The sequence below is a fragment of the Phacochoerus africanus genome, chromosome X (assembly GCF_016906955.1).
Source record: "Phacochoerus africanus isolate WHEZ1 chromosome X, ROS_Pafr_v1, whole genome shotgun sequence".
Taxonomy (NCBI): Eukaryota; Metazoa; Chordata; class Mammalia; order Artiodactyla; family Suidae; genus Phacochoerus; species Phacochoerus africanus.
In genome coordinates, this window is record NC_062560.1 from 92,914,580 (window position 1) to 92,941,294 (window position 26,715).

The window sequence follows — 26,715 nt, forward strand, 5'->3', positions numbered from 1 at the left end:
GTTTAAACAATCCTGCTTGGCCCTGGGAACGCAGGAGGGTAGCAAGGATGACCAGAACGGACCCGGCCCGTGTGGGCAGCTTTAAGCATCCGTGTTCACAGGATCTACGCCTCCAGATCTGCTTGGGAAATAGGACATCCCAGCTCTTGACTCATGAAATACAGCTTGGGCTGGCTCGCTAACCTTGACAAACATTCCCAGAAGCTTGAGGCTTCACAAATAAACTTTGAGGAACATATTTGACTGTGTGGACACCGAGTCTTTTAAGTATTGAAGAAAAAAAAAAAAAAACCTGTGCAGTGATTCTATCTTTCTCCGTCCCACGCCTCGCCAACCACTCGTGTTTTCAAAGGAGAAGCCAGACGAGGGCTCCAGATGTTTGGAATCCAAACGAGAGCTCGTCACGGTGGAAATCTACTGCCGTCTATCTTCAAAGATCAAAATCTCAGCCAGGGGTGAAACAGTGAGGCCATCATAGACATGTCTGCCTGGTGTAGGACTGACCTTCTGTTCAGAATATATAAGAATTTCTAGGAGTTCCTGTTGTGGTGCAGCAGAAATGAATCCGACTAGGAACCATGAGGTTGCAGGTTCGATCCCTGGCCTTGCTCAGCGTGTGAAGGATCCGGCATTGCTGTGAGCTGTGGTGTAGGTCGCAGATGTGGTTTGGATCCTGCATTGCTGTGGCTGTGGCGTAGGCTGGCAGCTGTAGCTCCAATTTGATCTTTAGCCTGGGAACTTCCATATGACGTGGGTACGGCCCTAAAAAGCAAAAAAAAAAAAAAAAAAATTCTAGTTTTGAAGGCTCCCCAAGCCCCTACCAAACAGACCAGAGTGACTTCTTGGTTCCCTGGCTGCAGGGTCTGACCAGCTTCCTGCCCCCCGCCCCCCCCCCAACAAATCAGGAAATGCCTTTAGTGTCAAACTTCAAATCTCATCTGCTTCCACTTGGGCCATTTTTATCTGCTATTATCTTTGCAGGGTTAAAGGAAATCAAAAAGAATCGTCCCTTAGGAAAGTGGGGAGAGGATACAGGTCCAGGAAATGCACAGGGGAAACAAACAAATGTACACTGAATATGTGAGAAGATGCTTAGACTTACACGTAGTCTGGGAATTGAGATGATTTGCATCCACTTTAGACAAAAATAGCAAGTGTTGGGAAGGATGATGAAACATGGGCAGTCTTGTCCAATGCCGATGCGAGTGTAAATTAGAGTCGATACTTTGTAGGGTAATTGAGCATCAGCTTTGAAAATTAAAAATGCCTATTACGCTTATGTCTGGTGATTCTGATGCTTACTTAGTATCTATGCTAGAAATGAGTACAAGGAGGCCTGTTCATAGAATTCTACTGTAGCAGTTCCATTTTTATTTTTTAAATAGCAAAAATTTGGAAGCAACCTAAGTGTTCATCCAAAGGGGAATGGCCAGATGAAACCATGGGGTAGAGGAAAAAGACCTTAAGGATATATTATGTGACCAAACAAACCAAAAAGGCAAGGAATATTTACTTTTGATGATATTTTAGGAAAAAAACAGAAAATGCAACTATTTTTACACATATTTGTATATGTCTCTGATTACACACAGAAAAAGACCAGAAAAACAGTAGTTGGACCAAGAGAATATCAAGGAAGATTCTTCTTCGTCCTTGTTGCTTGCTGTTGCTTAAGAACATACTCTGGAGTTTCCTTCATGACACAGCAGAAACGAATCCAACTAGGAACCATGAGGTTGCGGGTTCGATCCCTGGCCTCCTCACTGGTGAGCTGAGGTGAACTGTGGTGTAGGTTGCAGATTTGGCTCAGGTCTGGCATTGCTGTGGCTGTGGTGTAGGCCAGCAGCTGTAGCTCTGATTCAATCCCTAGCCTGGGAACCTCCAGATGCTGCAGGTGTGGCCCTAAAAAGCAAAACAAAACAAAACAAAACACAAAAACAAACAAAAAAAAGCAAAAAAAAAACCCTCAAAAAACCCAAAAGAACATATTCATATATTTGTTGTGGAATTATTTTTTTTCTAAAGTGTTTCCCAGTTGTATATCAGAGGCAAGAACACGGGCCTTGGCGGCTACAGTAAACGTGACTTTCCTTGGGAGGCAGCAGGGAATAAAGTAGAGGGGGGGAGAAATCGAAGGACACAAGTAATAGCTTAAATCTGTCATCAATCTGTGGGGTGACCCGGGAAGTCACTTTCCTTCTCAGAGTCTGTTTCCTCTGTACCATCTGTGGATAAGAGGAGAAGCTCACGAAGATACCTTCCCTTTCTGACATTTGCTGATTCTCTAAGTCTATGCCTTTAATGTGTAATAGGTCTAGTCCCTTCTGATGAAGAGATGGCTTTTTGTACTTTGCCTTCAAATTCCAGCATAGTTTGACATTTCAATTTACTGCAAATGAATGATAATGAAAGAGAAGGGAGAGCGATCACTCTGTTCCATGTTTGGCTATGTTTTTGAGGGTTTCGTTGACCTATTTATGCTACCTTCCTTTGAAAATGTAAGTCCTTAGGCTTGTTTGAATGTGATGAGCATGCAAATACAAGGCTGGAAGTTGGAAGATCTGAATGCTACAGGGTGGCCATAAATTCTAAAAACCTAGATTGGATTTTTTTTTTTTTTATAGGTTGAGCCCCCTCCAATACTTTTGCTGAGTTATACTAAAGATGGAGGTTTATTCAGCACAAATCAAAAATACAAATCAGAGTTCCCATAGTGGCTCAGCGGAAATGAACTCGACTAGTATCCATGAGGACGAGGGTCCAATCCCTGGCCTCACTCAGTGGGTCAGTGGGTTAAGGATCTGGCGTTGCGGTGAGCTATGGTGTAAGTTTCGTCTGCAACTCAGGATCCTGCATTGCTGTGGCGGTGGCATAGGCTGGCAGCTGCAGCTCCAATTCCACCCCTAGCCTGGGAAGGTCCATATGGTGCAGGTGCAGCCCTAAAAAGATACAAATCATCTTGGGCAACACATCACACACGCATATACGAGGACAGATGGAAATGCTCTGTCAAGGTGCTGTGTTCACTGCAATTTGCATAGCAGTTTGAGCTGGGCAAGGCTATTAAAAGACGATACACTGAATAAATCAGTTCACGCTTTAAAACATATCCTATGCTTTAATATAATACCTACGATTTGATTCATTCTTCATGTATAGTCGCTTATATTTCTGGACTTTATGGTTACCCTGTAGCCTTGATGTTGCCTGCATTACATCCTTAGTCTGTAGATTACATGGGGCCACTAATTCCCAGCGTGGTAGGGGAGAACCAAGTGGATACACATGAGCCACGAAAGTTTATACACATCTACAAACATATAATCTGGTTCTGTACAACCTCACTGGCTTTTGGGAAAATGCTCCGGAGGAAACCTTAAGGAAACCTTGGCATTGAGTCAATGAAGGAAACCTCTTCCCAGTCCCTAAGAGACTTTGACCACTCTAGTTCTGCCTGTCATTAGTCAGCGAAGCGCCCTCCAGCTGGTCCTCATCACTCTGCTCATTCCCTGAGGTCCTACGAGTAACTTCTAAGCAGTTTAATTCTAAAGAAAACACACACACTTCAGTTATCAGCTCCCATGACCGTCTGTCTGTCAACAATGAAAGAAGCAACTTACTCTGGCTCCTTTCTCAGGAGAGCACTTACAGCCCCCACTGCAGTCTTGGCCCCCACACGGCTTTCCATAGAGGTTCTTCTCTCCCTATTCAAAAAAGAAAAAGAAAAAAAGTGAGTGAACCATGTGAAGCAAGAAGCCATGTTGCCCAGGGAGCGTAACCTTTAGCCACACTCCTCTGAACCAAATAAATTAGAGTAGCCTGATCATCTCACTTGACGGTGTCATGAGTCACATGAAATAAAAAGTCATCTTAAGCTAGCGCCCTTTTAGATCAGGTCTAACCAGTAAATAGCCAATTGGGTAGCTGGTTGGGGAACTGTGACTTATATATACCCCCCTCATGGGTGGAAATTCCAGCCACAAAATATAAGAGAATTTCTTCCCATGGGGCTGGAAATCAACTCTGAGCATATCCCTGGGTCCCACTGGACTTATATATTTGCACTCATTGAGAAAGGAGCAGCTGTAGCAAAGAACGTAGGAGAGATTCAGGTGCCAGAAATGTAATGATAGGAGTTTCCTGGTGGCCCAGTGGTTAGGAATCTGGCGTTGTTACTGCTGTGACTTGGGTTACTGCTGTGGTGTGAGTTTGATCCCTGGCCCCAGAACTTCTGCATGCTATAGGCATATTGAAAGAAAGAAAGGAAGGAAGGAAGAAAGGAAGAGAGAAATGTAGTGATAAATGAAAGTAGCCACCTTGGGCTCTGCTCTCAGAGCTGTTCTCTCAGGCTCCACTTTCAGCACACCATTCAAAATTTACAAAATTTCCAGTGACACCCCCTGTGCCCGGCTAGTCAATCCAAATTCCTCAGATGATACTGCACAGTATCCCCCAAACTTCCTTTTTTTTTCTTGTCTGCTTTATGATGATGATAATGATGATAATCACTAGCTGAATTTGTTTTCATTTACAAGCCATAATTAGCTTATTCTTTACATAAGCTATTTCTCTTTAACCAGGTTACTCGTTTTTCTCAAAATGGCATCATCACCTCAGTTAGTAGTTTATGTGCCTCTTGCACGACCGAGGCACCTCATGAGCTGCGCTTGAACGTTTTTTAAAAAATAGCATTTTTATACATTATTACGGAAATGCATCAGGCTTATAAACTAACACCACTGCTTTTGTCTCATTTAAGTTACTATAGTCTCCACCCTCCTTTCTGATGTCGACCCGGTCCATTAACCACATCTGTGGTGAGATTTCCATACAGACCCATTTCCGAACAAGCACGTGCGCAAACATCTCAGAAACAGGATTTTCAGGTATTCAAACTGTAAGCAGCACTGGCGACTCAGAAAATTTGTTAGCTGGAACCTGGAGAGCCCTGTCTGTTGTATGGGATGCTGTCTCAAGCTGATTTTTTTTTTTTTGTCTTTTTGCCTTTTCTAGGGCTGCACCCACGGCACATGGAGGTTCCCAGGCTAGGGGTCAAATCGGAGCTGTAGCCACCAGCCTACGCCAGAGCCACAGCAATGTGGGATCCGAGCCACATGTCAGTGACCTACAGCACAGCTCACAGCAACGCTGGATCCTTAACCCAGTGAGCAAGGCCAGGGATCGAACCTGCAACGACATGGTTCTTGGATTCGTTAACAACTGAGCCACGATGGGAACTCCTAGCTGAATTTTTTTTAATTTAATTTTATTTTTGTCTTTTTTAGAGCCACACCTGTGGCATATGGAGGTTCCCAGGCTAGGGGTAAAACCGGAGATGTAGCCCGATGGCCACAGCCACAGCCACAGCTACACTAGCTGAATTTCTACAAGGCCTCTGCACAACCTGACATATGCTGACCCTCTCCAACCTCATCTGCTCACTCTCTCCCTGGCTCACTCAGCTTCAATCACATTGGAATTCATTCTACTCTCTAAAAACTTAAGCCTGATCCTGCCTCAGGGCCTTTGCCCTAGCTGTTACTTTGGCCTGGAATCTTTCTCCAAGATTGTGTGTGTGTGTGTGTGTGTGTGTGTGTGTGTGTGTGTGTCTTTTTCTAGGGCCGCACCCGTGGCATATGGAGGTTCCCAGACTAGGGATCTAATCTGAGCTACAGCTGCCAGCCTGTGCCACAGCCACAGCCGCGCCAGGTCCACAGCAATGCATGATCCAAGCCATGTCTGCGACCTACACCACAGCTCAAGGCAATGCCAGATCCCTAACTCACTGAGCGAGGCCAGGGATCGAACCCAAAACCTCATGGTTCCTAGTCGGATTTGTTAACCACTGAGCCACGAGGGGAACTCCCCGAGATGTTTTTGATGCTGGCCTCTTTTCATCATCCAAGTCTCAGTTCAACCATGTATTCTCAGAGACGCCCTTCCTGACCCCTCAAACTAAAGGGGCCCCCAGTTACTTCCAATCATATCACGATGTTAACCTTTTCAACATTAAACATTCTGTCTCCCCCCATTAGAATATAAGCTCCATCTAAGTAGGGACCTCATCTGTGTTGTCCAACATTGTACCCTCAATGTCTAAAACAGTGGATGACATGTAAAAAAAAAGTTCGATGACCTCACCAAGCTGGGATTTGAACACAGGTCTGACTAACCCCAAAGCGTTGACCTTAACCCTTATGCCTTAGTGTTTTCTAAGTCTTCTGTCTACCACAGCCTCAATGCAAAGACCCAAAAATGCCATTCTGACCCTATCCACCTTGGGAAAAAAAAAGCAAAACATAAATTCTAACTATTATCTGTTACAAGAATTTTATCTCTGGGATGGATTTAGTATCATCCAACTTTTTTTTGTTTAATGTTGGCTGTTTTTTTTTTTTTTTTTTTTCAAAAGAGTAAAGGCATATTTATGAGCCAGCCTCACACTTCATCATTCTTGACTCCTTGTTCTGTGAGCCTTTTCCTAATTCCCAGGGAGCACTGTGAATTTCTCCGACGGTGTCTTATCTCTTTAGACATTCCCACCACACTTTATCACCACAACACCTCAGTAATAAGGTAGTGATGGCAGAGCTATGACAAAATATTGCTATTTTGGATTCCAAACACCTTCCCGATATGAGATATTTTATCTCTTATATGCCTTTGACATGGTAAGTGCTATTGTACACTTTCCAGTTTGCCCTCCGTTTTATGGTAAGTTTTCCTAAGGGTGAGATCAGGAGGTGGTGTGAGAGGTGGAAGCTGGGGGCTGGCATGGAATGAGAATAGGGAGACAGAGCAGCCCTGAATTTAATCCTCACTGATGCTGGGTCCCCTTTGTCTCATGTTGAGGACTATATCTCTTGGGATAATGGATACTTTCTCGTTGCTTCTCCATAGATTTCTGTATTTTCTGAGCAACCGTCCATGAACACGTATAATTAGTGAGAAGACAGAAACCAGTATGTCGCCAGATGACAAATTCATCGCCTTCCAGGCAGAGGACCCCACAGGCATTGCCAGCGTTGAAGTGGTATCTGTTTGGAGCTATGGCCTAATTCCAAACAATGCCCGTTAGGTGTCCCATAAAATGTGTCTATCATGGACCAGAAGTTTCCAGATCTCTAGTGTGGAACGAGGAGGCTGGAGGCAAGGAGGCTGGATACGACAGGGGGGAAAAATCCCAATGACAAGAGCTGAACAAAAATGTAAGGAGCAGAAGCTAAGGTTTCTTGGGAACTTGGCAGAATAAGGAGGCAAAGACACCCAGCTAACAGACAGGAAGCCATCACTGTCCTCTGTCACTGAGGAAAGTAACCGGAGAAGCCCTGCGGCCCACAAGGCAGTTTCCTGTAATGCTGGCCCTGGCAGTTCCCCCAGGAGTCTTCAATTACATGGAGGGGGAAGGGAGAAAAGGAGTGGCTTCCAGGGAACATGGCAAGACCAAGCACAGAGGAAGTGTCTGGCCTATCCTGGCTTGTTTGGGGACACTCCAACCCCTGCTAAACCAGGCCATATCACTGGTGTCATTCCCACCCTGGAATATTTTCTCCCTTCCTCTTAAAAATCCAACCACTTCTTATACTCATAGAAAATTAGAACCAGAAAGGCCCCAAGAGATCCTCTAATACAATGGTTCCTTATCAGATGAGCACGCCATTTTTTTAAAATTATAAGTATTTATTATTCTTTCTTGCCACCATGGGAAAAAGTTGTAGGAATAAGTTATAATAAAGATGTAAGCAATATTTTTTTGTCTTTTTATGTCTGCACCCTTGGCCTATGGAAGTTCCCAGGCTAGGGGTCGAATCAGAGCTACCGCTCAGGGCTACGCCACAGCCACGGCACTGCCGATCCAAGCTGCATCTGCCACCTACACCAAATCCTTGTGGCAACACTGGACCCTTAACCCACTGAGTGAGGCTGGGGATCAAACCCACATCTTCACAGAGACTATGTCAAGTTCTTAACCCACTAAGCCACAACAGGAACTCCTAGCAATAATTGTAAAAGCACATATTCTGCCATATTTGTATTGCAAAGAAAAAACAAAAGTCCTTTATAATGAAACAATATGTATTTTAATATGTAAATGCTCATACATGGCTATATGGGAAGATACAAGGAAATCCTCAGAGGCTAGTGGTTTGAAGCAGAATCACCAGGGATGTGGTACTGCCGACTCAAGTACCTCAAATGGAGTTGCTATTAGTGTAGTGATTCTCTGAAATGGTGACTAACTCATGGTAAAATTTGAGGGGAAAAAAGTTCAATCTTTCCTTTGTTTCTCAGGTAGTTTTAATCAATAATAAAAGCATAAACATTCATCTCAATATGCAAAGTGTGGTTATGTCCTGGGCTCAGATAATTATAAACAGAGTTTTCACCTCTATCAATATCTTCTAAATGTAGGGCGGGAGGCAGGACAAATCTTTGTAGTGTGAAGAACAGCTGTTATATCTGGTGCCTACCCAAGAGCATCCCCCAATCACTTGGACAACCTAAATTGCTCTCACAGGAGTTCCCCGGTAGCCTGGTGACTAAGGACTCAGTGTTGTCACTGCTTTGCCTCAGGTTTGATCCCTGGCCTGGGAACTTCCACATGCTGCAGGGGCACCCAATAAAAATGCCCTCGCAATTTCCAAAATACCTCCTGGGAGTAGAATACTTCAGTTAAGAACCACCACTTTACTGCTGTGTAGCATTGGGAACTATATCTAATCACTTGTGTTGGAACATGATGGAGGATAATATAAAAAAAAGAATGTATATACATGTATAACTGGGTCAATTTGCTGTAAAGCAGAAATTGACAGAACATTGTAAATCAACTATAATTAAAAAAAATTTTGGAGTTCCCGTCGTGGCGCAGTGGTTAACGAATCCGACTAGGAACCATGAGGTTGCGGGTTCGGTCCCTGCCCTTGCTCAGTGGGTTAACGATCCGGCGTTGCCGTGAGCTGTGGTGTAGGTTGCAGACGCGGCTCGGATCCTGCATTGCTGTGGCTCTGGCGTAGGCCGGTGGCTACGGCTCCGATTCGACCCCTAGCCTGGGAACCTCCATATGCCGCGGGAGCGGCCCAAAGAAATAGCAAAAACACACACACAAAAAAATTTTTTTTAAAAAGAACCACTAGTTTAATCCAAACCACCCATTGTACAGATGAGAACACTGATGGAAATTACTTTGGCCCAGGTCACACTGCTAGCGGGTAGACTATAGCACTTCTGACCCTAATACCTCTCTTGAGACCAACCTCAAGTTCCATTTCTTCTGTGACTCTCCAGTTCAGTGAAAAGACACGGCACACATTACATGTCCTACTCCTTGGGGAAGTGTCGCATGTTGACCATTCAGTCAAGAGTATTTATTAAGCACCTACTATGTGCTAGGCATTGTACTAGACAGGAGGGCATAGAGGGTGGATAGTACAGCCACAAGTGAAACAAAATCCCTGCTCTCATGGTGTTTATAATCCAGAGAGGAAGACAAACAGTAAACAAATAAGCACTATATCCATATTTGTCAGATGATACGGGTTATGGAAGAAAATAAAGCAGGGTGAGAGGGGTAGGAAGTGTTGGGGTGGGGTTGTTACTCTGTAGAGGGAAGTCAAGGAAGGCTTTGCCCAAAGGTGACTTCTGAGCAGAGAATAGTATTTCTCAAAGCACGGTCCCTGGGCCAGCATCATCAGCCCTGGAAACCTGTTAGAAATGCATGGAGTCCCCTGGTGACCTAGTGGTTAGGGATTCGGCACTGTCACTGATGTGGCTTGCATCACTGCAGTGGCATGGGTTTGATCCCTGGCCCGGGCACTTTTATGTGCTGTGGGCACAGCCAAAGAAAGTAAGAAAGAAAGAAAGAAAAGAAAGGCAAATTCTTGTCCCCCCTTGCAGACCTACTAAATCGTAAAATCTAGGGTGGGAGTTCCCATTGTGACTCAGCGGGTTAAGGACCCAAAGTTGTCTCTGTGGGGATGTCAGTTTGATCCCTGGCCTCACTCAGTGGGCTAAGGATCCAGCGCTGTTGCAAGCTGCAGCACAGGTCACAGATGAGGCTAGGATCTGGCATTGCTGGGGCTGTGGGGTAGGCCCCAGCTGCAGCTCTGATTGGACCCCTAGCCCAGAAACTTCCATATGATGCAGGTGTCACCGCATAAAGAAAATAAGTAAATAAAAATAAAATTTGGGGAGGCGCCCAGCAATCTGTGTTTCAAAAAGCCCTTCAGGCGATTCTGATGTGTAGTACATTTGAGAAGCCCTGCTGTAGACAATGAGGAGCAAGCTCAGCTCCAGCTTCCCTATTCCAGGAACAGGGACGAGCAAGAGGAAAAGCATTACATGAGACAAAATGCTTGAGGGTTTGACCAAGCAGCAGTGACGCCAGAGTGTTGGAATGGAGTGGGTAAAGGGAATGTGATAGATGATGAGGCTAGAGCTGTAGCAGGGGCCAGATCATGTATGATTTTTAAAGATCATTTAAAGAACTTTGCCTTTGGAAAGAGGCTGAATGGTTCTGAACATACAAGTGACATTCTAGCTCCATGTGAACTCTGGTGGGGCAAGCATGGAGGCAGGAAGGCCACCAAGGAGGCTGTTGTGGTAGTCCAGCAGAAGGAGGATGGTGGCTTGGACCAGAGGGGCAGTTGTAGAGACTGGCAGAAGTGGGCGGACTCGGGATATGTTTTGAAGGTAGAGCTACTAGGATTTGCTGATGGATAGGATGTGGGATATAACTGAAAGAGAGAAGTCAAGGACTAACTCAAGTTTCTATACTAAGCAACTAGAAAGACGGAATTAGCATTTATTCTGATGGAGAAAACTGCTGGAGGGGCACCAGGAATTCTGGTTTTGAGATGTCTATTAGACACCTAACTGGAGAAATTGAATAGATAGCTGGAGTTCAAAGAAAATGGCTAGATTGGGGATGTACCTGTGGTAACTTAGTCAGCATAGACTCAACTAAGCTGTGGTAATGAACCCAAATCCTCAATCACTTACCACAACTAAGACTTACTTTTTGCTCCTGTCAAAATCTGATGAAGGAGAGGCAGCTCTCCTGGGTGGCTTTCTTTCAGGGGTGACTTGGATTTCCAAGCTACTTTTGTCTAGCAACTCCACCATCTTGGGTGCTAACACTTGCTCTTAATTGCCCTTGACTGTGCTCATATTCCCCTTAACAAGACCTCCACACATTGGATACCTAAGAGCATAGAAAAAAGGAGATAATTTGGCAAGCGCTATCTCTTCCCCCACTGGTATTCTACAAAGCTACAAGACTAGATGAGATCACTAAGGGGATGAATGTAGACGTCCTAGAATTGAGCACTAAAATGCTTCAATGTTCAGAGAGAATGAGGAGGTACCAGGAAGGCATAACCAGTGTGGAAGGTAGGGAACCAACACAGAGAAAGACCCTGGAAGGTAAGTGAAGAAATTATCCCAAGGAGGAAAAGGGGATACAATGTGATAAATTGTTGATACGTCAAGTGAGATGCGATGGAGACATACCAGTGGAAGGAGCCATGTGGTGATCTAGACCAGAGCAATTTCAGGAAGGAGAATTAGGGCAATGCAGTTCTAAGGCCCCACTTGAGGTTAGTGATCATGAACTGGAATGAACACCAGTTATCAACAGTGCCAGGTTTTCTTTAGCCTTGGGTACAGACGCAGATTACCAGGGTTGGGTTCTGCCAAGTGAGAAGAATAAAGGAAAAGATGGGCAAGGGACTCAAAGGTGTGTGGAAAGAAGTAATTGTAATGATAGACCATGGAATCTAGGCCTCCAGAGGAGGGAAGTGAGCACAGGCAGTGGGTAAGAGGCAGTAAAAAAGGTAGTAGAACCAATGGATGATTGATCCTGGTGAGAGTGGAGACCTGTGACCAGGTCTCAGAAGAAAGAAATGGTGGTGCTGTAAAGAGGTTAGAGGCTGTTAACACTCTACCTAGTGCCACAAAAGACAGTGCTAGAAATATAATAAATACTTCTTGAAACAGCTCAGTAAATGGTTGTTGAAATGGCTGCTCAATCCTGCTTTCATACGACATAGAACTATTTTGTTTTAATAATGTCAGATTTCTTCAAAACACTTTCCACACCTAATATGACTTGATTTTTGACCACAAATCTGAAATAGGTGTTAGAAATGTACAGGTAATGTAGTGACATACACACATACACAGTATTACAATGCTTTCTTTATATCTTCCCCTAGACAGGAAGCTTCTCAGAGGTGATATTAGTTTGTTCACCATAAAGCAAATTTAAACTCTCTAAGCCTTCATTTTCTCAACTATAAAATAGGGATAAGAATGTTTCACTTCATTGGGTTTTGTGAGGTTAGAGATAATGCCCCTAGTAAAGGGCTGGGCACCTATAGTATGCTCAATATATGTTAGCTGGTATCATTTATAACTACAGCATCTAGTACCATGATCACTCTGTGACTGATTTGCTTTTTTTTTTCTGGCCATGCCTGCAGCATGTGGAACTTCTGCCACACCAGTGACCCAACCCACTGCAGTGACAACTCCGGATCTTTAACCTGCTGTGCCACAACAGAACTCCTGATTTGCACTTTATTTTATTTATATGCTTACTATTTTTGAATTGAAGTATAGTTGATTTACAATGTTGTGCCAAGTTCTGCTGTACAGCAAAGTGACTCAGTCATACATATATATACATTCCCTTTCTTATATTCCACCATAGTCTATCCCAAGAGACTGGGTATAGTTCCTTTTGCTATACAGCAGGACCTCTTTGCATATCTGTTCTAAATGTAATAGTTTGCATTTACTAACCCCAAATTCCCAGTCCATCCGACTCCCCCCTGCCATGGCAACCACAAGTCTGTTCTGTATGTCTGTGAGTCTGTTTCCATTTTGTACAGAGGTTCATTTGTGCTATATTTTCGATTCCACATATAAGCGATATCATATGTGGTATGTGTCCTTCTCTTTCTGACTTTTTTCATGTAGTATGAGAATCTCTAGTTGCATCCATGTTGTTGCAAATGGCATTACTTCATTCTTATTTATGGCTGAGTAGTATTCTAGTGTATATATGTACTACACCCATTCATCTGTCGATGGCATTTAGGTGTTTCCATGTCTTGGCTATTGTGAGTAGTGCTGCTGTGAACATATGGATGCATGTATCTTTTTTAATTGTAGTTTTGTCTGGATATATGCCCAGGAGTGGGATTACTGGGTCATATCGTAGTTCTATATTCAGTTTTCTGAGGAACATCCATACTGTTCTCCATAGCGATTGTACCAATTTACATTCCCACCAACAGTGTATACTTCCTCTTTTTTAATATGGATGGCTCATTTTCTTGTCTAATTGATCTGTTTTGAACCTCTAGGAAGACTCTTACCAAAGTGAGTATAGAGGGAACATACCTTAACATAATAAAAGCCATTTATGACAAACCCACTGCCAATATAATACTAAATGGAGAAAAGCTGAAAGCCCTCCCAATAAAATCTGGAAAAAGATGCCCACTCTCACCAATTTTATTCAACGTAGAATTGGAAGTCTTAGCCACAGCAATCAGACAAACAAAAGAAATAAAAGGTATCCAAATTGGAAAAGAAGAGGTAAAACTGTCACTCTATGTAGATGACATGATACTGTATATAGAAAAACCTAAGGACTCCACACAAAAACTACTCAAACTGATCAAGGAATTCAGCAAAGTAGCAGGATACAAGATTAACATTCAGAAATCAGTCACATTTCTTATATAAACAATGAAATATTAGAAAAGGAATATAAAAATGCAATACCTTTTAAAATTGCACCTCAAAAACTAAAAACACAGGAATAAAACTGACTAAGGAAGTGAAAGACTTATATGCTGAGAACTGTAAAACATTAATTAAGGAAATTAAAGAGGATTTAAAGAAATGGAACGATATCCCATGCTCCCAGATTGGAAGAATTAATATTGTTAAAATGGCCATACCACCCAAAGCATCTCCAGATTCAATGTAATCCTTATCAAATTACCCATGACATTTTTCACAGAACTAGAACTAACAATCCAAAAATTTACATGGGACCATAAAAGACCCAGAATTGCCAAAGCAATCCTGAGGGGAGGGGGGGGAAACAATCAGAAGGCATAACTCTCCCAAACTTCAGGCAATATTACAAAGCTACAATAATCAAGCCAGTGTGGTACTGGTACCAAAACAGACATACAGACCAATCAAACAGAATAGAGAACCCAGAACTAAACCCAGATACCTATGGTCAATTAATCTTCAACAAAGGAGGCAAGCATATAAACTGATGTGCATTTTAAAGATGAGGAAATGGAGGCTCAGCTGTTAGTGACTCCCTCATCATAGGAAGTTAAGTGTCAGAGTTGGGATAAGAAACCAGCTATCATCACTCTCTACCTTGTTTTTTTTCCCCTACTGAACCTATTGCCACAAGTTCCAGAAATTACACCGAAATTGGGAAGTCAGGAAAAGAAAGATGAGTGTTGAAAGGTGATTTTTTATGCTTTTGCCTTTTCTTTTTTGGCCATGCCCACAAGTCATGTAGAAGTTCCTGGGCCAGGGACTGAACTTGTGCCACAGCTGTAACCAGACCCACAGCAGTGACAATGCTGGATCCTTAACCTGCTTAGCCACCAGGGAATTCCCATCTTTTGCCTTTTCTATCAAGATTGGTTTACTTACAATAACTTGTATTGTTTGTTCACTTCTGAAACGACCTTCATATAGATATAATTCTCACAACTACTTTTATTTATTTATTTATTTATTTATTTAGTCTTTTGTCTTTTTAGGGCCACAGCTGCAGCATATGGAGGTTCCCAGGATAGGGGTCTAATCGGAGCTGTAGCTGCCAGTCCACACCAGAGCCACAGCAACACCAGATCCGAGCCACGTCTGTGACCTACACCACAGCTCATGACAAAACTGGATCCTTAACCCACTGAATGAGGCCAAGGATCAAACCCACCACCTCATGGTTCCTAGTTGGATTCATTTCTGCTGCACCACGATGGGAACTCCTAATTCTCACAACTACTTTTAAAACAAAGGCAATGTTTTTTCTTTTTTAGGGCCATACCTGCAGCAGATGTAAGTTTCCAGGCTAGGGGTCAAATAGGAGCAGCAGCTGCTGGCCTACACCACAGCAAAGCCAGATCAGAGCCACATCCATGACCTATGCCACACCTTGTGGCAACACAGGATCCTTGACCCACTGAGTGAGGCCAGGGATCAAACCCATATCCTCATGGATACTAGTCTGGTTCTTAACCCACTGAGCCACAGTGGAACTCCAAAGACAATTTATATATAAAATTTCCAGATTAAAACAAAATAAGCCCAAGTCTCAGAGTTAGTTATCACTTGTCAGCGAAGTGACAAGGTGAAGACTCAAAGCCAGGGTCTCTCTTTTCAGTGCACAGCTGAACTTCTAAAGAAAAAAATAATACAAGATGCTGAGATGCCCTTTTATAATCTTCCTTCCCTGCCTCACGGTCAGAAACCAAGGGAAGCCTCTTTGGCTGGATCAGAACTAGTCCAGGGGCCACATTCATGATAAAATGGGTACCACTCATGGAGCATCGGCTAAAGTGCCTGGCTAAAGTGCTTCATTTTTGCTGTCACAGAAATGTCCCAACTCCACCATGTGGTAGGTACTATTACCACCATCATTTCACAGGTAAAAAAACCTGAGGCTTAAAGGTGTTTAATAGTTTGCCTCATCAAAGTTACACAGCCTGGGAGTGGCACAAATTCAAACCCAGATTTGAATCAAAATTACTGTGCTCTTCTACTAAGCGAGGCCCCCTTTAGCATCATCCTAGGATTCTGTACTTTGTGATGATAATACAGAGTCTGGTTTTACTTTGAGCAATTCTAAAGCGAAACCTGTTCATTAAAATTTAAACACATACACACACACTCACACACCCATTATACCAAGCTTAGTCTCATCACATGTTTAGTGCACATTTGCCTTTTAAGAATGGCTCCCTATGCATTTATGAATGAAAGGCTCTGGGAAGAGAAGAAAGGGATCTGTAGAGCTGGCTTCCAACCAGGTGAGACTTGTCACCCACATATTATTTTAAGCATGAAGCTGACACCAGACATTGTGGAGTAGCTCAGGAAGGCATTTCCCTCTGTCTGTCCAACTATGTTCATACACATAACACAAACGCACCTGATGGGGTCCCGGGTGGGAAGAGAAACAGGCATTTTGGATTTCACCTGAAAAACCTCTAGCCACTCAGCATGAACCCGCGCAGATGTACTGCCCAGTTAGACCTTAAAGTGAACTCACCAAGCAAATATTAAGACATACAAATATTGTCCATAATGTTCTTAGAACAGCATTTCCGAGGAGATGTGAGAAAGAGACTGGGAGAAAATGAGGAATCTTAGAGCTTAAAGGCTCGAAGGGATCTGAGGACCAGAGGACACATAGTTCACATGTAGTTAAGATGGACAGTTTTAACAGATCAAAATACAGGCTGTAGCCTTAAATTTGAATTTCAGCAAAACAGTATGTCCCAATTAGCAAATTTTCTTATAAGTATGTCACAAATTAGCACAACTATGTTCCACGAAATATTTGGGATATACTTATATTAAAAATCTGTTTGTGGGAGTTCCCATTGTGGCTCAGTGGAAATGAACCCAACTAGTATCCATGAAGACGCGGGTTTGATCCCTGACCTCACTCAGTGGATTAAGGATCTGGCATTGCTGTGAGCTGTGCTGTAGCTTGCAGACGTGGCTCAGATTCCCTGTTCCTATGGCTGTGGCATAGGCCGGCAGCTGTAGCTCTGATTCGACCCCTAGCCTGGGAACTTCCATATGCCACGGGTGTGGCCCTGAAAAGCTAAATAAATAAATAAATAAACAAACAATAAACTTTAAAAAATCGATTTGTTGTTTATCCAAACTTCAAATTTAACTGGGCATCCTATGCCTTATTCAGAAATTCGACAAGTAGCATCATGACATACTGGTGTGACTAGTTCAGTTGTGAGGAGTGTCTAAATTGTTAGTAATAATATTTAAAGTACAAAGTCTGCAAATTTTTAAAATATAAAGAGGATGTTCAAGTGTCTTTCTGTAATTGACTCACTCTTACTTATTTGTGTTCTAATATGTTTTCCAAAGCAGGAAGAAAAGGTACAGTTGCAACTAACATTAGAAGGATTAGATTCATTCATTTACTCAACAAATACGTATTAAGTGCCTGCTGTGTACCAGACACTGCTTGTTGCTGGGGTTATGATGACTTAAAAAAAAGTGAATATGATTTTTTCATGAATGTTCACAGAAGATGTATTCATAATAAACCCAAAGCGGGAAGAGCTCAAATTTCCATCAATAGGTGAGTGGATAAACAGTGTTATATTTGTGTAGTGGAATACTATTCAAGAGCTAAAAAATGAAGAAAATATTGATACATGTAACTGCATGGATGGATCTTACAGACATTGCATTAAGTGAAAGAAACCAGGCACATAAGAGCAAATTCAGCATGAATCCCCTTATACAAAGCTCTGGAATAGGCAAAGCAAATATATGGTGATAGAAATCAGAATGGTTTTGGAGTTCCCACTGTGGCACAATGGGATTGATGGTGTCTTGGGAGTGCTGGGACGCAGGTTCAATCCCCAGTCCCAGGACAGTGGATTAAGAATCTGGCGTTGCCGCAGCTGCAGCTTAGGTCACAACTATGGCTCAGATCTGATCCCTGGCTTGGGAACTCCATATGCCACAGGGCAGCCCCAAAAGGAAAAAAACAGTCAGAATGGTTTCATGATGATAGCAATCAGTGGTTACCTCTGCAGGGATCTGAGGGTGAGGGGGTCTGAGTACTTTCTGGGAGGATGGGCATATCCTGTATCTTGTTTGGAGAAATTTTTTTTTTTTTTTTTTTTTGTCTTCCTAGGGCTGCACCTGCAGCATATGGAAGTTCCCAGGCTAGGAGTCAAATTGGAGCTGCAGCTGCTGGCCTACAGCACAGCCACAGCAATGTGGGATCCAAGCCACATCTGTGGCCTACACCATGGCAACATCGGATTCTCAATCCACTGAGTGAGGCCAGGGATCAAACCCGTGTCCTCATGGATACTAATCAGGTTCATTACTGCTGAGCCACAATGGGAACTCCTGGAGAGATGTTTATGAGTGTACACATTGGTGAAAACTCCTGGACTTTTACATTTAAAACCAGCACATTTTATTGTCTATAGAATATAATTGAATCAGAAAGCAAGCATAGTCCCTGCCCTCATGGAGATGATATTTTCATATGGGATACAGATAAAGACTTACATGCATATTTAAGGAAAAATCATTGTGAAAAGTGTGAGGAAGAAAAAGAAAATGCTGGGAAAGTTCACAATGCTGAAGTCATTAGGACATAAGCCTTATTTCTTCATTCAACAAACACTTACTGAGTGCCTACTCTGTGCCAGGCACGGGGTTATGCCCTGAGAGTATCCTTTTAAATAAAATCAACTTGCTCCTCTGCTCTACGTTCTTATAGAGGAGACAGATGTTGGAAGAGTAAATAATAATTTTTTAATTATAATTGTGTTATGCGATAGAAAGGAGACCACTGGGAGAATATGAGAACGTAGAACAAAGGGGCCTGTGGCTTCCTTGGTGGCATCAAAGAAGGTTTCTTTAAGGAAGTGTAGTTAGGGAGTTCCCGTCGTGGCTCAGTGGTTAACGAATCTGACTAGGAACCATGAGGTTGCAGGTTCGATCCTTGGCCTCGCTCAGCGGGTTAAGGATCTGGCATTGCCGTGAGCTGTGGTGTAGGTTGCAGATGTGGCTCAGATCTGGCGTTGTTGTGGCTGTGGTGTAGGCCAGTGGCTACAGCTCTGATTGAACCCCTAGCCTGGGAACCTCCATACGCCGCAGGTGCGGCCCTAAAAAAACAAAAAACAAACAAACAAACAAAAAAGACAGTGTAGTTAAACCGAGGTCTGGAGAATAGGAAGCATCACCAGGTCAAGGACCACTAGTGAGGCAGAGAATCTTCTAGGCCGAGGGAACAATCAATGAGAGAGAACATGGCACATAGGAGAAGCTAAAGGAAGCCGAGTGACTGACTCAGGAAAGTGAAGAGGAGAGTGAGAGAGGATTTTTCTGTGCAGGCACGCAAAGACTTGCTCATGCAGAGTCTTGGAGGCCATGTTAGGAAGGTTGGGTTTAATCTTCAGAGCAACAGGAAGTCAGTGAATCATTTTAAGCAGAGAATAATGTGATCAGATTGATATTTTAGAAAAAATGTTGTAGTTGCAGTATAGCTCATGGACAGGAGGGGGTGGTAGTGAGATGGGAGACGATTGGAGAGAAGGTGGTGGCCAGAACAAGGGTTGTGGCAGCTGACTGGGGAGAAGGGAATGGCTCTAAGACATATTCCAATAGAGCGGACACCACCAGAAAGGGAGACGACTAGAACAAGGCTTTCTCAAGCCAAGTCCATGTCACTGGTTTGAGGACGACCTTTAATGCACATCTGCTATGTATGAAGGCACTGTGTTGGGCACTCTGGCAGAAAGACACATCTTTAGGAGCTCCTGTCATGGCTCAGTGGTTAAGGAATCTGACTAGGAACCGTGAGGTTGCGGGTTCAATCCCTGGCCTTGCTCAGAGGGTTAAGGATCTGTGGTGTAGGTCGCAGACACGGCTCGGATCCTGCCTTGCTATGGCTGTGGTGTAAGCCGGCGGCTACAGCTCTGATTAGACCCCTAGCCTGGGAACTTCTGTATGCCATGGGTGTGGCCCTAAAAAGACAAGAAAGGAAAAAAAAAAAAAAGAAAGAAAGGCACATCTTTAGAAAACTTTTAGTTTACTCAAGGAACTTAAAGCCTAATGACAACTATGATCAAAAGAAGAAAGTGAGAACTATTATTGGAAAAGGGAAAGAGGTACCTTTGTAAAAGTTAGATGTGTTATGTCCAATCTTCTCTCCAAAGCCTTTGATGATGCCCTCTTACCTGTACACTTCAAAATCCAAGCACTACCCTTAAGGGCCCCTCTAAATCAGGCTCAGCCAACCATTGAAGGCCAACCTATCACCTCCAGTAGTTTACACACAGAGCTCTGTTTATCAGTGATTCCATTTTCATGGAATGCTTTTCATATCCCATCTGGATTTCTCTGGAACTCCTAGTCACATCATTTCTGTAACATTACTGAGATATAATCCATTTCCAATACACACATTCACACATCCTTTCTTAAATCTTACCTTCCTTCTTTTCCAACAATAGCACTACTTTTTTTTTTAGTTTTCTTTTTCTTTTTCTTTTTTTTTTAAGGGCTGAAGGTGTGGCAAATGAAAGTTCCCAGGCTAGGGGGTCCAGTCAGAGCTGCAGCTGCGGCCTACACCGCAGCCACACCAATGCAGGATCCAAGCTGCATCTGCAGCCTATGCTACAGCTTGCAGCAATGTCGGATCCCTAACCCACTGAGCAAGGCCAGGGATTGAACCCATATCCTCATGGATAAGAGTCAGGTTCTTAACCCCCTGAGCCACAAGAGGAACTCCTTTTTTTTTTTTTTTTTCTTTTTCAGCCACACTTGAGGCATATGGAAGTTCCCAGGCCAGGGATCGAATCCAAGCCGGAGCTGTGACCTATACCACAGCTGCCTCAACAATGGATCCCTAACCCACTGCGCTGGGCCAGGGATCGAACCAGCAACACCAGAGAAACACGCTGGGTCATTAACCCACTGCACCACCGTGGGAACTCCTACTTATGTTTCATCATGGTATTCATGGCCCCCTCTAGCAGCTTTTCCTTTTGACTGCTTCAGAGAAATTGTAGTGACAGTTGCTAATAAACATATATACAAGATCATTTTGAGTGGTCAGCCTGAGTCTCTGTTTCCTCTGCTGTGCGAGGCAGGGTGGGGTTGCATGTCCTACTTTCTGTGAACCTGTTCTTGCTACTAGTCTTTGGGCATACAGTGTCATGGACTTTAGCGGTTTGGTCCAGAACCTTATGGCTTATTTATAATGTCTTTATGAAATCATTCTAGGTTGAAAAAAAAACCCCTTAGGTTTCTAGTTGGTAGCTTAAGTTAGGAGGGAAGAGTCGTTAAGTTCTCCAAGAGTTGAACCTATAGGAATAAGAAGGACTGGGATGCCAGGACAGAGGATTCAGCTTGCTGGAAATCTCCTGACACACTGTCTTATCAGTTATCGAGTCCAAAAGATTAAGGCATTTCTGTCTTTTGTACTTGGAAGAGAGAATGTAACAAATGCCCACTTGAGGTGGACGATGAATCCATGTGGAATTCACCAGCAGTAGCAATTGCTAGAAGAAGATACAATGGGAAACAAATATAGGTTGTATCCATAAAGACAGTTTTTTAGCTAGATATTAAACTCATTTTATAGATAGTGTCTAAGGCCTTCTGATATGCATGGCAGTAAAGATGTTTTGCTTGCTCAGAGATGAGGACAGATGACATGGGGAAGGGGATTTAAATCAGGAAAAGAAAATGGTTCATAGCAAATCTATCCCTCATGACTAGAAGGAAAATGAGAGGGAACCTCTCCCCAAAGTACAAAACCCAGTAAATAGCAGACTAGGATCTCTGTCTTCATTTGCCAAGAACAGCATGTTACTTTTACCTCATTTTATGGCTGCAATTTTAAGCTGTAAATCCTTTCAGAAGTTGATTTTAATTTTGCTTGCATGGTGAGCAAGACAAACCAACTTGTCACGTATGCCTACATTTCTAAAATTAGGAGAAACAGCCCTAATCCCTTCTCATGTGCAAAAAATAGAAACTAGTCTAGTAGTCGACTTGGTTGGTGGGAACAGGCTTTAAAAAGCAACATACTAAATAAAATAAAATAAAATAAAATAAAATAAAATAAAATAAAATAAAATAAAATAAAATAAAATAAAAGCATTACAGATCATCAGCAAAGTTAAACTCTAGTTGAAATTTTTGGCCTTCTCCAAAGCTCACAAGCAAAGGAATGGGCCAGTATTTCTAGCCCTGATTCTGTGTTTCATGGCTTTGAAACTCATCCACTTTTTTGTTTCCAGGCAAAGTGACTCATTTTGGAAAGCCCATCTGTAGCAAGGCCTCAGCTACACTTTTGGTAATTCCTTACCTACCAAAGCTCACTCAAGAAGAAATAGATAATCTGAATAGTTCTACATTGATTTTTAAAATTAACTTTATGGTCAAACCCTCCTTACAGAGAAAATTCCTAGGCCACATAGCTTCCCTGGTGATTTCAATCAAACATTTAAGGAAAAAATAATACCCATCCTGTACAAACTCCACCAGAAAGTTTCAGATGAGGGATTACCTCCTAATTCATTCTATGAGTCAAGCTTGACAGGAAATTGAATTGAATGGTATATAAAAATGATGGTACATTATGACCAAGTATAGTTTATCCCAGGAATGGCAGGTTGGTTTAGCATTCAAAAGTCAACCAACACAATTTATTACATCAGCAGACCAAAAGGGGGAAAATATGAATATCTCAATAGATGCAAAAAAATAATTTGATAAAACTCAACATCCATTCCTGACAATAACACAAAGCAAACTAGAAATGGAAGGGAATGTTGTCGATCTGCTAAAGAGCATGTATGAAAAAACCTATAGGCAACATTACACCTAATGGTGAAAGCCTGAACGCTTTTTCCATTAAGATTTGGAGCAATGTAACTGTGTCCGCATTTCCACTTCTAGTCAACATTGCACTGGATGTTCCAGTCAGCGTGATAAAGCATGAGGGGAAAAGTCATCTAGATCTGAAAGGAAGAAGTAAAACTGTCTTTAGCCACAGATGACAATGTAAAAAATACTATGACATCGACAAAATAAGCTACTAGAACGAACACGTGAGTTTAGTAATGTTTAATGATACAAGTTCAAGATATAAAAATCAACAGTATTTCTGCATATTAACAGCAAACAACTGAAAATTGAAATCAAACTATGATAATAGTGTCACATATATGAAATATTTAGGAATAAGCCCGAAAAAATATTTGCTAAATCTGTATACCGAAAACTTAATTGTGGAGAAAATTAATCAAGTCCTAAATAAATGGAAAGCTATTGTTAAGATTTTGATTTCTACCCAATTGATCATCATGGATTCAATGCCATTTCAAAATAAAAACAAAAACAAAAATATTCATTGATCCTTATATCGAAGAACTACCAGAAGAAGCCTGAGGATTAATAATAGTATGGAATCACTAATGCAATCTGATAAATAAGATATTTTAAAAGCCAAAAAAATGAAAAATAAAAAAGTAAAATATACACAGAAAGAAATACAGAGGACCTAGAATATCCAAAACAACTTTGAAACAGAAAAAACAAAAATGAAGCTTTTTTTTTTTTTCTTTTTCAGCTGTACCCATGGCATATGGAAGTTCCCAGGCTAGGGATCAAATGCAAGCAGCAGTTGTGGCAACATAAGACTCTTAACTCAATGCACCAAGCCTAGAATAGAACCTGTACCATCAAAGAGACCCACTGTGCCACGGTGAGAACTCTAGAAGAACAAAGCTTTAAGACTTTTAAAAGATTTATTATGATGCTATAGCTCAAATCAATAAATACAGTGTGTTATTGGCATAAAGATAGACAAATACATTAACGGAACAGAATAGAGTCAAGAAATGGACCCACACATATATGGACAATTGATTTTCAACAAAGTGGCAAAGGCGGAGTTCCCGTCGTGGGGCAGTGGTTAACGAATCCGACTAGGAACCATGAGGTTTCGGGTTCAGTCCCTGGCCTTGCTCAGTGGCTTAACGATCCAGCGTTGCTGTGAGCTGTGGTGTAGGTTGCAGACGCGGCTCGGATCCCACGTTGCTGTGGCTCTGTCGTAGGCCAGGGGCTACAGCTCCGATTCGACCTGGGAACCTCCATATGCCACGGGAGCGGCCCAAGAAATAGCAAAAAGACAAAAAAAAAAAGTGGCAAAGGCAATTCAGTAGAGAAAGGACAGTCTTTAATAAATGGTGCTGGAGCAATTGAACATCGTGCACAAAATAAATAAGTGAATAAATAAATAATGAACTTTAACATCATACAAAAATGTTAAATGAATAGTAGATCATACAAAAATGTTAAATGTTAAAATGAATTGTAGATCTAAATATAAGCTTTAGAATTTTAAGTAGAAAAATCTTTATCCCCTTTGCTTAGGCCAAACTTTCTTAGATACACCAAAAAATTGATGTAAAAAGAAAAAGGTGAGAAACTGACTTCATTCAAATTTCGAATTTCTTTTGGAAAGATATTTTTAAGAGAATATAAAGACAAGCCCCAGACTGAGAGAAAATATTTGCAAATCACGTATCTCCTAAGGGACTATTAATACAGGCAACACCATGCATGAATATAAAAATAATTATGCTAAGTACAAGAAGCCAGCAAAAAAAAAAAAAAGCATTTATATTCTATATATCTATTTACATAGAATTCTGGAAATTTTAAATTAATCTATAATGAAGCAGATTTGATATTGTCCAGGGACAGGGGGTGGTGGAAAATCGTGAGGGGAAGGATTACAAAAGGGCAGGAGGAAATATTTGGGGTGATGGATGAGTTCATTATCTTGATTGTGGCGCTGGTTTTATGGTGGTATACATATGTCTAAACTCAACAAAGTGTACATTTTAAATATATGCAGTTTACTCTATGTTAATTAGACCTCAGTAAAGCTGTTAAGATATACGACTACTTTTGTAAAAAAAAATATGTATATATATATATATATATATATATATATATATATATATATAAAAGGACTCAAGAGCCAATCTGAATAGGCTTGTGCCAGCCAAGTAGGTGAATTTGAGTATCAACAATGATAGCCGCAATAAATGAGATGCTTAAAATATTTAAAACTCCATGAGTTAGTTCATAACAGTACTCTCTCCCATGCCCTCAGACAAAACCCCCTCCCTGGTCACCTTTGGAGGGTGCTAGAGAAATAACTATTTTTTAAAATTGACTTAAAAAAATTGAGGGGGCGTGTTGGTGGAATCAAACATTTATGCTACCTTTACTACATGAACTATAATTCAGGGACTCCATAAAAATTAATGAAAGGATATTTCCTCTAACCTAAAAGAATTAGAGAATCAACATTTGCCAGCCCCTATGAGGTTAAGGATTGAGGCAATGACTAGCAACAGCTGCTAACATCGCAGAAGGAGAAACAAGCAGACATTGCAGACATTTGATGCCTCCTGATGGAAGAATGAAATATACTTGATGAAATATGATGAAACGGTCTTGGAGAGAGAGGAAGGGAGTGGGGAGAGAGACAGAGATGAGAGGGAAAGATTAGATAAGAGATAGAGAAGCTCCCACTGTGGCCCAATGGGATTGGCGGTGTCTCTGCAGTACCACGACGCAAGTTCAGTCCCCTGACTGGCACAGTGAGTTAAAGGATCCAGGATAGCCACACCTTCAGGGTGGGTCACAACTGCAGCTGGGATCTGATCCCTTGCCCAGGAACTCCATATGCTGTGGTGTGGCCAGAAAACAAAACAAAACAGATAGAGATGAGAGATATGAGACGGAGTCAGGGGGAATCTGATCAAGTGTCTAGATCTAACTACCAATGCTTTACAAGAAGGCGATAGTAAATGCAGCCAATAGCCACCAACAAATCAAAACTGTGGGAAACACAGGAAAAAGTAACTTAAGAGAATTATTGTCTAATCACAATGTCAGGGCTTTATTTAGACACTCAAATGTAAGGAAGCAAAACCATTTAGAAAACAACGAACACTGACTGGATACTTGATTATATTATGGAATTATTGTTCATTTTGGTTTTGGTGGGCTAATGGGATTTTGGATGTTTTCTTTTTATTTATTTATTTATTTAGTTTATTTTTAATTTTTTTTTGTCTTTTCTAGGGCCACTCCCACGGCATATGGAGGTTCCCAGGCTAGGGGTCGAATCGGAGCTATAGCCACCGGCCTACACCAGAGCCACAGCAACGTGGGATCCAAGCTGCGTCTGCAACCTACACCACAGCTCACGGCAACGCCGGGTCCTTAACCCACTGAGCAAGGGCAGGGATCGAACCCTCAAGCTCATGGTTCCTAGTCGGATTCGTTAACCACTGCACCACGACGGGAACTCCAGATGTTTTCTTAACTTATTTTTTAAGAGATATATATAGTGAAATATGGATGAAAGGAAATGATCTCTGAAATTTGATTCAAACGATTTGAGGGCAGTGAGAAGTAGGAATAGATGAAAAAAGCTTGTCTGAATTGATAAATTTGAAGCTGAGCACTTGGTCCATGGGAGGAGTTTCATTGTACTCTTCTCTTTTGTGTATGTTTTACGTGTTTGATTAAAAACCAATTTAGAAAAGGAATTTAGGTTTCTGAATTGGCAGATGGATGGAGGAAGGTGAACGACTGGATGTGGAAGATGCAGGAGAAAGAGGGGTCAAAGGAGATTCCTTGAGCTTGAGCAACAGGGAGGATGGTGGTGCTGTTTACTAAGATGCGAGAGCATGGAATGGGACCGATGTCTCCCTGTGTGTGTGTGTGTGTGTAGAAAATGAGTTCAATTTTGAACACACTGACTGAGGTAATTGTGAACAGCCAGGCAGACAAGTCTAAGCAGTTTGAGATACATGGATTTAGAGCTTAGAAGAAAGATGTGGGCGGAAA

The 26,715-nt window shown here is 42.0% G+C and overlaps 1 protein-coding gene across 3 annotated transcripts in view; it reads right to left on the minus strand.

Annotated features, from left to right (window-relative positions):
* COL4A6 (collagen type IV alpha 6 chain) overlaps positions 1 to 26,715 on the minus strand; it is a 319,377-nt gene that overhangs the window by 175,230 nt on the left and 117,432 nt on the right. For all 3 annotated transcript variants that reach the window (XM_047764999.1, XM_047765001.1, XM_047764998.1), the window contains one exon: positions 3,621 to 3,704. In XM_047764999.1, the coding sequence (XP_047620955.1) occupies positions 3,621 to 3,704 (84 nt within the window). The remainder of the gene's footprint in view (positions 1 to 3,620; positions 3,705 to 26,715) is intronic.